The 13600-nt window shown below is 38.8% G+C and overlaps 1 protein-coding gene across 1 annotated transcript in view; it reads left to right on the top strand.

The window, feature by feature from the left end:
- The window catches only part of IFIH1 (interferon induced with helicase C domain 1), a 60643-nt gene that overhangs the window by 13189 nt on the left and 33854 nt on the right, over positions 1-13600 (top strand). Inside the window, exon 3 of the mRNA XM_014534162.1 lies at positions 3313-3459. Within this exon, the coding sequence (XP_014389648.1) occupies positions 3313-3459 (147 nt within the window). The remainder of the gene's footprint in view (positions 1-3312; positions 3460-13600) is intronic.

Below are 13600 nucleotides of genomic sequence, written 5' to 3'. Positions count from 1 at the left end.
GAGGTGAATGGGGGAAAAAGAAGACATATGTGCTACTATTTGTAATACTTTAAACAATAAAAAACAAAACAAACAATAAAAAGCTCTTCAGTAGACAGTAAAAAAAAAAGAAAGAAAGAAAAAATCTATGATCTGGTGTAGTAAATTTGTCAGTGTTGGAAAACTATAACCCATGAGCCAAATCGAGACTGCCACCTGGTTTAAAAAAATTTCTTCTCAATCAGAAGCATCTTTACTTTGCTTCAGTTCTCTGGAGAGGCCTCAGTTGCAACATCAAGATTATGGTTTTTTGCACTTATATGTTACAGCCCAGCCATTGTTTCCATAGCATATCTCCAAGGCCAGTTTGCTAAATCTAGAGGTACTTCCAGCCAAAGCTACATACAATGATGGCGCCAAATTTTTCCTACACACCTCATGGATGAGCTGGACGCAAGGACAGACCACCCATCTCATGATGAGTTTCCTTTCAAGACCCCATGCAAACACCTCCATTCAGGACAAACATTCTAGGACTTAAACTTCAAATGGAAATGACTAGTTTGGTTTTCACTCCCAGGGAAATTTTGGCCTCAGTGTATCAAAGGGTATTAGAAAGGGCAACCTTTAAAAATCACAAAAGGCCTTCTCATATCCATCCCCCAGTTGTGTTCAGTGACATAATTGTTTAGGAAAGGGTCTAAAAGATTTGCTACAAAGTGTCTTTTAGATTTCTCTGGACATGGACAGCATGTCTGGCAATATTTCTTGCTAAGATCTTTTTTTAAATTCTACTTTACAAAGTGCCTTGTTAGAAGTTTAACATAATTTTTCAAATTATAGTTCTTTCAACAATAACAGTCTATGGAGAGTATGTATAATAAATCTCACGTAGCACCTGTGTTAAACACACCTCATCACTTCCACCTAATATTCATATACCTTCCTCGTTACTGTCCTCATTATATGCAATAACCTTGTCTTGATGCTTCTTTCAGAATGACTTGGGGACTAGTTTATCCAGATTCTCTCTGCTCATGTGTATATCCTGACAGGCCAGGCCAAACATTTGATACAAGTGGAGAGTCCTTGTGAAAAGAAAAACAGTGACACCAATTCACCCTTCTATCCCTCCCTGGGCCCATGGCAGGGTCCTGGGATTTCTCCCTCTTTCGACCAAAAGGGATGATGATGGATGTTGACTCAGGTATGTGGGCTCTCATGAAGGCAGGGAGCAGAAGAGACATGGATCTCTAAGCTTCTTTTCGAAGGTCAAATAGCTAATGCTGATCTCTGTCTGGGGCTCAGCATTCTTCTACTGCCCCGCCAACTCATTCCAAACAAGTGGGACTGAATTTTTATTTCTTAAGGAAATCTAATCAGCAGACCAGGAATTTCAGTGTTGTTTGCTGAACAGTACATCTTATCATGGGAATCTAAGCATTTTCCTAATAGGTCTTATTGACCAGAAAGTTAGCTTGATTATTCTTGTGGTAGGAGCGGCTATGGACTGGATTCATATGCTGAAGCCCTAACTCCCAATGAGACTGTATCAGGATATAGGGTTTTTAAGGAGATAATTAAAGTTAAATGAGGTAAAAATGACGAGCCCTAATCCAATAAGACTGTGGCCTTATAAGAAGAAGAAGAGATATTTTCTTTTTCTTCTCGTCCTCCCACTCCTCCTCCTCTTCCTCCTCCTTGTTCTTCTTCTTCTCCTCTCTCTCTCTCTCTCTCTCTCTCTCTTTCTCTCTCTCTCCACTCCCACCCCCCATGTGATGACATAGTAAGAAGGCGATCTTTTGCAACCTAAATAAAGAGCAAGAGCTTTCACCAGACACCAACTTTGCTAGCACATTGATCTTGGACTTCCAATCCACAGAACTGTGAGAAAATGAAATTCTGTTGCTCAAGACACTCAATCTATAACATTTTGTTATGGTGGCCTAGGCTCTGAATCCTTATGCTTATTGAGTTCTTGTTCCTTTACGTCCCTGAATGTGTGACTTTGGCCAGGTACTTGCCCTCTCCATGCCTCAGTTTACTTCTCTGTGAAATGGGGATAATAATGTTACTTATTTATTAGGGTTATTTTGAGAATTAAATTATTTAACCTATGCAAAGTGCTTATATAGTAAGCCCAAAACAATTGACTGTTAGGATTATAAACTACAAACATAGTTAATATGTAGCTGCATACATTGTCAAGTTGTCTGGCCAAAGACACACCAGTTTTTCAGGAAATTCTTTATACACATGACTCATTTGCCCCTTATTTTGTAAGATGACCTAATCCAAAATGATACTTAAATTTTTTCTTTATGGGATCAGTCTTCGACAGATTGCAGCTTCAGAAGGACAGAAAATCTTGTTTTTCTTTGTAAACAAGTAGTCCCTTAAGAAAATGCTCAATATATGTGGGTTGAAGGAAGCAAGGCCAGACTGGGGAAATAAAGGAAAGAAGAAAGAAAGGGTGTAGAATATTTTATTGAATTTTTTAAAATCCCCAGAAATTCAGAATACATTCATTCAGGGTGACATTAAAGCATATGTACATCTCCCGTAAAACACACAGCGAAGGAACAAAATGGCAAGAGCACAAGCTAAAGAAAAACCACCACCCAATTTGCATTTCATTAATTCAGCCTTAAATGTGGCTTTGCATCCCTGAATACGTGGCTTACTTCCTAAAGGTGATGATCAGATAGGAAATCGTCACACACCTTTCCTGTGACTAGTATAATATCATGTCGTCTTTTTAGGCAAAATTTGATCATTGCAAAGAATTACTCATTATGCCCGTATTAATAATAAAAATACTGTGTCAGAACAAAAAACACATCCCAGGCCTTTCAAAATGTGAAGGTACTGAAGTACATTTGGGCAAATCTCTAAGAGAAACCCCAACTTGGTTTTCAGAGTAACAATAACAGGCATTTATAGTGTATAAAAGCTTACCATGGTAATACAATTTTTTAAAATATTTTTCTTTATTGATTAAGGTATTACATATGTGTCCTTATCCCCCCCATTCCCCCCATCCCCCACTCATGCCCTCACCCCCCTGGTGTCTGTGTCCATTGGTTAGGCTTATATGCATGCATACAGTCCTTTGGTTGATCTCTCCCTCTAACCCCCACCCTCCCCTACCTTCCCTCTGAGGTGTGACGGTCTGATATATCCTGATTAGAATTTCAAGGTATTGAAGCATATTCAATTAAATCTCTATTAGGAACCCCCATTTCATTTTCAAAATAACAGTAATGGTCTTTTGTACACGGCATGAAAACTTGCATTGTGCTATGTTTTACATTCCAATGCTTTTATTCATAGGAAGTGAGAATTCATCACAAGAAGACAGTCCTGAAGAAAAAGAGCCACTTCTTTTAGCCACAGATCAGTCAAGTCCAGAGAAAGATGCCTGGGACATTCAAAGCAATTCAGTGGAATCATCTTTTATGGATTCTTCTGTAGTCTCAGGTACTTGGAACACATACGTACTTTTTGTACACTAATTACTACATCACAAAAACCCCATCGGGGCATTGATGACATCGGGGTCTGTTAAGCAGAGGGATAAAATTTTGGCTTTTGGGGTCTTGTGAACATTTTTATTAAAATAATATTTTTAGAAGAGTGTAAATTAGGATAATTCCTCTTGGTGGCTAAAAATGTTTTCAAAACTAATGCAATATTAATATGTTATGAATATGAACACATTTGGTTCTAATTTTACTTTATAAGACATCTGTGGGCCTTTTAATGTGATAAATATCATAAGCATGTCCCATATTTTCATGGTTTTCAATGTTCTTTCAAATACATTCTAGTCATGTGCCACATAAGGACGTTTTGGTCAATGACAGACCGCACATAGGACTGTGGTCTCACTATATCATAATGGAGCTGAAGAACACCTATTGCCTAGTGACGTCTTCATCCTAGCTGTGTAAGGTGGTAGTGCAATGCGCTGCTCAGGTGCTTGTGATGATGCTCTTGGACACAAAAAGCTGCCAGTCATCTGAAGGTGTAACATACGCAATTTCGTACAGTACATAACAGGTTAAAAAATGACTATGTGTCCTAGCCGGTTTGCCTCAGTGGATAGAGTGTTGGCTTATGGACTGAAGCATCCTGGGTTCGATTCCAGTCAAGGGCACATACCTGGTTGCAGGCTCGATCCCTGGCCCTGGTCTGGATGGTCCTGGTCGGGATGCGTGAGAGAGGCAACGGGTGGATGTGTCTCTCTCTCATATCTTCACATTGATGTTTCTCTCTCTCTACCTCTCCCCCTTCCTTCCACTCTCTCTAAAGCAGTGGTTCTCAACCTGTGGGTCTCCAGCCTGTGGGTCGAGACCCCTTTGGGGGTCGAACCACCCTTCCACAGGGGTCTCCTAAGACCATCGGAAAACACATATATAATTACATATTGTTTTTGTGATTAATCACTATGCTTTAGTTATGTTCAATTTGTAACAATGAAAATACATCCTGCATATCAGATATTTACATTACAATTCATAACAGTAGCAAAATTACAGTTATGAAGTAGCAACGAAAATAATTTTATGGTTGGGGGTCACTACAACATGAGGAACTGTATTAAAGGGTCGCGGCATTAGGAAGGTTGAGAACCACTGCTAAAGAATCAATGGGAAAAATATCCTTAGGTGAGGATAAAAACAAAACAAAACACGATCATGTTACTGTTTTACGTATTCACTGTCCTATACTTTTTATCATCATTTTAGAGTGTACTCTTTCTACTTGGAAATAAAACAGTTTGCTTTAAAACAGTATGCCGCGTTATCCTGGCAGTAGCCTCAGACATCTCATTTTACTGCATCTCTTGATTGCATCATTTCCCTTGTGCTTGATTTAATCTTCTGTTGTTTTGTACAATAACATGCTGTGAAGGCTTGTAGTCTGGTAGCAATAGACTACACCACACAGCCTAGGTGTGTAGTAGGCGATCCCACCCAGATTTGTGTAAGTGAACTCTGTGATGTTCGCACAAAAACAAAATCACCTAAAGCCATTTCTCAGAACATGTCCCATTTGTTGAACACCTTGTTTTACGCAAAGCTCTGATGATTAAGTAAGGCCATTACCTTTTCCCCTACTTTACAGACCAGGAAGTCTCTGAGCGGTTCGGCTGGATTGTAGCGTAAAACCAAGGCTGTAGAAAGGAAGATGAACAGGTGCTAGACTGGTGTTGGCTCGAATTGCAGTATCTAATTAGTGTGAGAACTGATACCACCATATCCACCTTTGTATTTTTATTTATTTTGAGAGTATATTTATTAAAGCTGGGGACAGTGAAACAAGGAAGGGCTTAGGGTAGAAGTAGCAACAGGAGAGAGCCTAGCTCACGGAAAACTCAGAGAAAAGGAGGCCTTGGGGACAGGTTCAGGGGGTTAGTGAGGGATGAGCTGCCACTGCCCACTGCTCCCCTGGTTGCAAGTCTCCTGGGTTTCAGAGAGAAAAGTAAAGATGCAGGCCTCTGAGGGAAGAAAGGCGTGGGTATGCTCTCAGAGAGCATTCAAGTCCATCGTTTTATATGAAACAACCCTGGAAGGATCAAACCAATTTAATTTTGTTCCTCTCCCTAATTTTCTCATGATAGAATTCTTCTCTCCTCCCCTACCTCCTCAAAAGGGTCACGTTCTATTTTCTCAAGAAATACGTAAAGTCTGTGGTATGCTGATACATTTTTAACAAGTAGCTCTCTGGGGAAAAGAAAAAAAAGCCCTGATTGGTAGTGTATACCAATGTCCCTGGTGTAAATGCTCTCACTAAGGCTGATTTTAAGCCTCCATCATAATGTCACTGAGTACAAAGTTGAGGAGAGATGAGCAGCAGCATGCCATTATGTAAGATTTCCACCATACAGATGCAATAGGCTTAGATAATACAGTAAGATGATCAGGAATGGTGGCTTTTAAGTATTTATTGCCTTTGTTTTAATGTAATTTATTTAATTGTAAGTTTATGTAATTTATTTTTTTAAGTGTTGTGCTTAACAGCTGGTTCACAAAATTTCTCAAAATTTAACAATTGGCTATTATGAGCTGGTATTAAGCTGACCCTAGCGTACCACTAGTAAAGTTTGCTATTTTTGACTCAGAAAAGTAATATGGCTGCATTGCAGCAAATTTGAAAACATAGAAACATACAAAGAAAGTGGCCCATACTCCTTCAGTATAGATCACTCTTAACAATTGGATGTGTAGCCTTCCGGTAGGTTTACACACCTGGATGTTTATATATAAGGACATTTCTCCTCTGTTCATTCGATGTTCTTCTACAGAATGATATATAAAGACAGAATAATAATTGCATCTGGATGCATTATAATAGATTATTTAATTATTGAACATTTAAGGTGCTTCCAAATTTCTACATTGTGAATAATGCTACAATAACTGTATTTATGTCTCAGTTTGATTTTTATAAACATATGACATAATTGAAATTTCTGGATCAAATGATTTCTACAATTTTAAGACATTTAATAATGTCAAATTTTACACCAGGAACTGGTATCAATTTACATGTCCTCCAACAATAGAGAGTGTACCTCTTGCCTTGAAATCTCTTCTACAAGAATGGGTAATATTTTCAAATACTTTATTATTTCAATTTGAATTTTTTAATTCCTAGTGAAAAACATGTTTACAAGTTCATTCTTTCTGTTGTTGTTTTTTTTTAATTACCTATCTGTTTTTCAAAGAGGTTCTTTATAATCTTCTTGCTGGTTTATATGAACTACCTATAGCTATCCTTTGTTATGAGTAGTAGCAATTTTTTTTTCTAGTTTGTCTCCTATTTAGGCTTGTACATGGTGCTTGCTTTTTCATGCAAGGCACCTGAAGTTTGAATGTCCACATGAGTCAACTGGAGAAGGGGGTCTTGTTGAAATGCAGGCTCTGATTCAGTAGGTCCTGTGTGGGACCTGGGATTCTGCCTTTCTCACTGGCTCCCAGCCCATGCTGCTCGGGCTGGTCCTGGACCACCCGTTAGCGAGATTTAATGTGTAGAATAACAAAGCTCTTAAACGGGCACCCTAGAAGACTTTTCCTTTTCCGTTTGAGCAGTTGCGCTTTCCTTCAGAAATCTTGATTCTGTAGGAATGGCAATACCCACTGTCTGACTGGGGTTTTCACCTTTTATTACATTTCCTTGGTAAGCTACCTGACATCTTGGTGGGTTACTGGCTATTTTTTAAATTCACACTGGAAAGAATTGAAGACAGGATAGAGACTCGGACATGATCCTGCATCTCAAATAAGGGTTTTTCCTCAAAGATTGCCTAGTGCATCTCATCAGAGTGTGCCTTATGTGTGGAGGGTTCTGAGTCTCTAAGTGGACAAAGTTAAAAGCAAAACTTTTTTAAATTTCTATTTTCTTAGAATTTAAAGCTAAATCTTGTGGGGGGGGGGAATGGATCTTTATGATGACCATAAGGAACAGAAAGGGTTATCTTTTGCTCTCAGGTTTCCTCCCTTCCTCTCTTCCCTTCACTTGTTTCATTAACAAATGTTTATCATGTCCCAGGAATGTAAATCCAGTGGGGGAATAACAGAAATTGGTTCTGCCCCTGGTGCTTTCAACTGATGGGTGTGTCGGGCGAACATTAGTCACTATATTAGCTGCATAGTAAGTGCTATGCAATACTACTATAGTAAGTGCTGTGAAAGAAAAGTACAGACAATCAAAATCTATAATAATCATCCAGCACACATGGCTCAGTGGTTGAACATCGGCCTATGAACCAGGAGGTCACAGTTCCATTCCCGGTCAGGTTGCAGGCTTAATCCCCAGTGTGGGATGTGCAGGAGGCAGCTGATCAGTGATTCTCTCATTGTTGATGTTTCTATCTCTCCCTCCTTCTCCTTTCTTCTCTAAAATCAATGGAAAAAAAAATATATATATATATGCCTGAGAACATTTAAGAGTACAGTAAGATATACAGAAATCTGAGGACTCCATCCAATACATGGACGTTACCAATCTTCTAGTCTAGAAGATCCTTGTGATGTAGATTTGGGAGCAGATTTATACTATGCTTTAGGGCATAGACACTGCTGCTGTGGATTAATCCAAGTGTCTGTTTATTTTCTTGTTGCTCTACAGAACTAAAAGTACTGATGTAAATTACTTGTAAAATACCAGTAACCCAAAGAAGTTATTGGAGTTCTGTTGATTGAATTTTATATTGCAAATTTACTATGAAAGGATTTTTGCCTACATTGGCATTTTTTGACAGAATTAACAATCAAAAAGTATATGAAAGCGTCCCATAGTCTAATATGCATTTGCATAATTGTATTTTGTGTATCTTATTGATACTGATAATGTATAATCTTTATTTTTAATTCTAATATATTGTGTTAAGGTTTTAAATACAGTTACAAAAATGGCATTGAAAGAAACTTTTTACTTAAGGTACACATAATCTGTACATATGAATTTTCATATGCAGAAAGAAAAAAATTGACTTGAATTATTTCCCAGTTCAAATGAAGACTTCTGTAATTTTATTTCTGAACCAGTTTCTAAAATATTTGTATAGTGCATACAAATGTTAATTATGTATGATTTTAATGCAAATATTCATCTTATATTGTTTTTCTGGCTCCTTTTACTCCTTAATACATCTCATGGGTGAGACAGATTGCCATTAAAAACAGTGGCCTGTCCCGAGGTCAATTTTAATTAATCTCCCCTTCATCCTGGGAGCGGCATATCAGAATCCCCAGTAGGTCTGGAGGGTGATTTCATCAGGTCTCCACGTTGGGGGCTGGCAGTTCTTCCTTCCTCCTTCCAACTGCTTCCCATTAAAACGGTGGTCAATAAAAGTTCTTTCTTCTTCCAGGTTAGCACAATAATTTTGAATAGTTCTCAGACTATTAGTAGGATTTTAATGCTGGGTGTTGTAGGTCTGCTCTCTGAAGTCACTGGTTATCTTATAACAAGAAGATATTGGAAACTTTGATGTTTCTCTAAACCACACTTCCCTAGAAAACATCGGAGGGGCTTAAAGCCTACTGATGGGTGTGTCCTTTTTTTTTCTATTAAAACGATTTTACTTAGAGCAAGCACATGCTTATCTGGATTTTTAAAATTCTCTAAGTGTACAATCAAATCAATAGTACAATCAGTTTTAGTTGTCTGCTACTGTTGCTTTGTTGGAAGTGAGTAGTTATTTTGCATCGATATTTTTATTATACTATTTTTGAAATTAAAGCTCTACAATAAAATAAAAGTGAAGTAAATGAGATGCACAACTAAGAAAAGTACTGTGTTTGGAATAAGCTTACTGTCATGCAGAGTTTCCCAGAAACTTTAGCACCCTGTGTTGAATCTTCCTGTTGTCAAACTAGAAAATGCAAATACCCCAGATTGGCCAGCAGAGGGCGCTTTTACATTTATAACGAGACTGGAATTTCACTGTTCTAGTATATAACAGTATAATGTAACGGTGCCATGTGTGAATGTACGGTGCGCATGACTATGAATGCATGTGTATATTTTGATTTACATATTCGTTCACGTGAAGATTTTAAAATTCCACCCCAGCTAATGAGCTTACCAACCTGCTTGTTTTCAGACTTTAATACCTTCTTTTTCATATTCTCCCATATGTTCCACTCCTTAGGTTTATCCGGTGACATTATGCTTTGGAATATATTGTGGATATATTTTGCATAGATCATGTTCTGTAGGAGGGGTTTAAAAATTCTTTATAAAAAAACAGCCTCCTTCTCCCTGGCCCAATCTGTTCCGGCACTTTTGTTGTTGTTGTTTTGTTTTGCCTTTTTATAGACCAAAGTCCAATCTTAGATTTGGTCTAAACTATTTTCTGTTAAAATGCCACAAAATTTATCCTTGCACTTGAGGACAAGAATAATGTTCTATAGCACTAACCTCTAGAAATTTAGAAATTCTTAGAATCTCTACCAATAAACACCATATAGCAGTTGGGATCTTAGTGGGAAAGAAAAGGGTGTGTCAGAATTGCCTATCCTATTGCAGCTTTGGTTTGAATTAAGACAGTGCTCCTTTACTTCTATATTTTTCTAATTTTAGTTACATTAGTTATTGTACTATTGAGGCAATCCGAAAGGCAGATAAGAATTTGAGCTGAGAGAAAGATGCTGATGTTGATATTGATGTTTTTTTTAAAGAAAAGTATAGGTTTTTATTTTATTTGAAACCTGTCATGGGCCATCTAGGTCTGTTATATGACTTATAATTGCATAATAGCTTTAGGAGGTTTACCATTCATATCTCAGAATTGAGGAGAAAGATATTTTGATGAAAAGAAATCTCCCTAGTGTTCAGCTAATACATACTAGATTTATTTTCATGACTTCCCTTTTATGGCCACAAACCTAATGTGTATTTTTTGTTTATTTGTTGGGGATTTTTAGCAAATTTTAACAAAGATGGTGATTCTAGTATTAATTTGATTATTAGACCTTACCTTCTCTATTTTGGTGTGTGAATGAGGACTAGAAACTAGAGCAGTGGAAATAAAGTTCGTTGGTCAGGAACCAAGCACTGAGGTATTGGCCTCACCCTCAAAGTGTTTATAGTCCAGTTCAAGAAAACAAGTTACAAGGCCCCAAAGAGAAATGGTAATCTATCTACAGCCAAATAGAAAGTAAAGGATGAGGAGAGAAGACTTGCAAAAAAAAAAAAAGGAAGACAGAGAGAGCTCACCAGAGGAGGAGTATGAGACATTTCGGCTGAGCCGTGAAGGTCCTGTGTTGGGTTTGTGAACAGAGTTGGCAGGCAGCATTTTAGGCTGCACAAACATTATGAACAAAAGTGCAGGTATAGTAGAGTGCAAAATGCGTTCAGCGTGGGAGATGCGGGTAATGGGAGAGGCTATGCCTGTGTGGGGGCAGGGAGTAGATGCATTAATACAGTTACATAATATATTTATTATATACAATAAGCATCGTTCTCCAGCTGTAATAAACACAGAAAAATTCTATAATAAAATGTGTTCGGGGAACAGTTTGATTAGGGCGGGGAGGGTTTATGGAGGAGGGAGGTGGCAGAGGAGATTTCAAAGATCACTGAGAATTCAGGGGTTTCTCTATGATTTTTACAAATGCTTTTCTAAGGCAAAAGAATATGCTTTTATTTTTATTTGTTATTGAATTTATTGGTGGTGAGACTGGTTAATACAAATTCTATAATACATCATCTGTATATTGTATGGTGTGTTCATCACCCCAAGTCAAGTCTTCTTCCATCACCATTTATCCCCCCATACCTCCTCTTCCTCCCCCCACCCTTTCCCCCTCTGGTAATCACCACACTGCTGTATGTGTCTATGAGGTGTTTTATTTTTTAATCCCTACATCTTTTTCACCCAGCCTCACAGTCCCCTCCCCTCTGACAGCTGTCAGTCTGTTCTCTATCGATGAGACTGTTTCTATTTTGTTTGTTAGTTTATTTTGTTCATTAGAGTCCACATATGAGTGAAATGATATGGTATTTGTCTTTCTCTGCCTGGCTTATTTTACTTAGCATAATGCTCTCCAGGTCCATCCATGCTGTTGGGTAAGATTTACTTCTTTTTTATGGCTGAGGAGTATTCCATTATGTAAATGTACCACAGTTTAAAACAAAACAAAACAACAACAACAAAAAAACACTGTTAAAAGTTTATCATTCATGCTCTGGCCGGTGTGGCTCAGTTGGTTGGAGCATCCTCACAAGTGCATCAAACAGTCACCGGTTCCATTCCGGTCAGAGCACACACCCGCGTTGCATGTTCAATCTCCTATAGGGCTTGAACAGACATCGATGTTTCTCTCTCTTTCTCCCTCTCACTTCCTCTCTCTGAAAAATCAATTTTTTAAAAGTTTATCATTCATCATTTGAACAATTATAAAGTACTAGCATAAAGCATATGTGATTATCTCAGATGATGTTTGTAGGAAAGCCCTTAATTAGAGGAAAGTATCCTTTGAGGTGCTGGGAGTGGCTGATACCGGCTTGCAGGAGCCCAACAGGCACATGACTCCCTAAGTCCACACAGTGACATCACACCATGGCTTGAAATGAGCCATGGTGGGAATATTTACACTGGAAATTGGCTAACAGTTTCAAATTGTGGCTTCCCCCCTCCTAAATTAAGAGCCTGAATTCCAAACATTTACCAGGACACCCGTAAATATATCTCTCCACACACTTTCCTTATGAGTCTGTTTATGTCTGCTTAACTTGCACAGCTTCTCTTGCCTATCAACTTAAGAACTTTGCAATTCATCTCCTACCTTGCCACCCCTAAACCTTGTTATTGCCCAGACGTGCTTTCCATGTGGTCATCTGACTCATCACTCATACCTGACTCTGCCCTAGGGCTTTCTGCCTGTGTTACTGACTGGCAGTGAATGAATGGGTTGTCCTCGTGGGTATGTCATCCTCACAACCCTGTACTTAAAAACTACCTTTCTATTTGAGACCCAACTCTAAAGTCTAAAGGGCATAGAGATACAATGTACGCCAATGTCCTCACACACAACTCAAATTTAATTCTGACTAGAACATTTCAGTGTATAAATTTTATAATTCGATAAACGGGAGCAAGGAGCTCCTCAGATAGCCATGCGGGCTAAGGTTCTAGGAGAGTTTTTTTTGTATGTGTGTTTTTCTCTCTCTTTCTCTTTGGGAAACTCATTTCCTAGAAGCTTGGATCCAGGAGAGAATATGCAAGGTGGGTGGAGGTGGCTTCTCTCCATTCTGTGGGAACGCATGTTCCCTGGCATGGAGAGCAAAATCTGACAGACCCAAATGTGAGCGTGTGTGTGTGTGTGTGTGTGTGTGTGTGTGTGCACTCACGCACACATCCATATACATGGAGCTAGCTGAAAATAAAAGTCATCTATTTCCTCTCAAAAAAGATTATGTCAAAAGAAAAGGAAATATGTATTATTAGTAGCAAGAAAGTTAAGCACACGCCAGAGCTCCATGCTGGCTCTGTGTGAGCGCCCCTGTGTGCACATGTCAGAAGCCTTAGGGGTGGTCTTGGACAGCTAGGCTTTGGGGGTTAGGCAACTGGAGGGAAGTAGGAATGCCTAAGGACCTGAAGCTACTAACATGCATCAGAGGGTCAGAACTAGGATAGATATAAAGTGACCGTGACAAGTGGAACTAGACTGTTTGCAGACCCTGGCAGCACTGCCTCTCAGGAGAACGGGGTCTGTTGGTGACCTTCTTTCTCGGTGGGCACAGGGCCCCTTGCACCGCTTCCTGCTGTGATGCAAACCCACGTCCCAACAAAGAGAATGCAGGACGGCCCCAGGCCAAGCGGTAGGAGAGAAATAGTCTGTGGACTGAGAAGTGCATCCAGGCTGAAAACAGGAGGGGCGCCACCTGTAGAGGTAGAGTGAGAAGTAATTTGTATCTTACCTAATGAGACTTAGGTCTTAGGCTGAAAACACAATGTTCCTTATCAACAAATTGTTATAATAGCATTTTCCAGCAGAGGGCAGACTTTACATTGAAATAGCTCTAAAAAGGCCTTCAATCAAGAGCTTTTCAATAGAATTTTTTTTTACTTCAAAATATTTGGTTTCTAAATGGGTTTTAAATATTT

The sequence above is a fragment of the Myotis brandtii genome, unplaced genomic scaffold (assembly GCF_000412655.1).
Source record: "Myotis brandtii unplaced genomic scaffold, ASM41265v1 scaffold125, whole genome shotgun sequence".
In the NCBI taxonomy this organism is placed as follows: Eukaryota; Metazoa; Chordata; class Mammalia; order Chiroptera; family Vespertilionidae; genus Myotis; species Myotis brandtii.
Note: the sequence above shows the minus strand (reverse complement) of the source record. Positions and strands in the feature narration are given on the sequence as shown.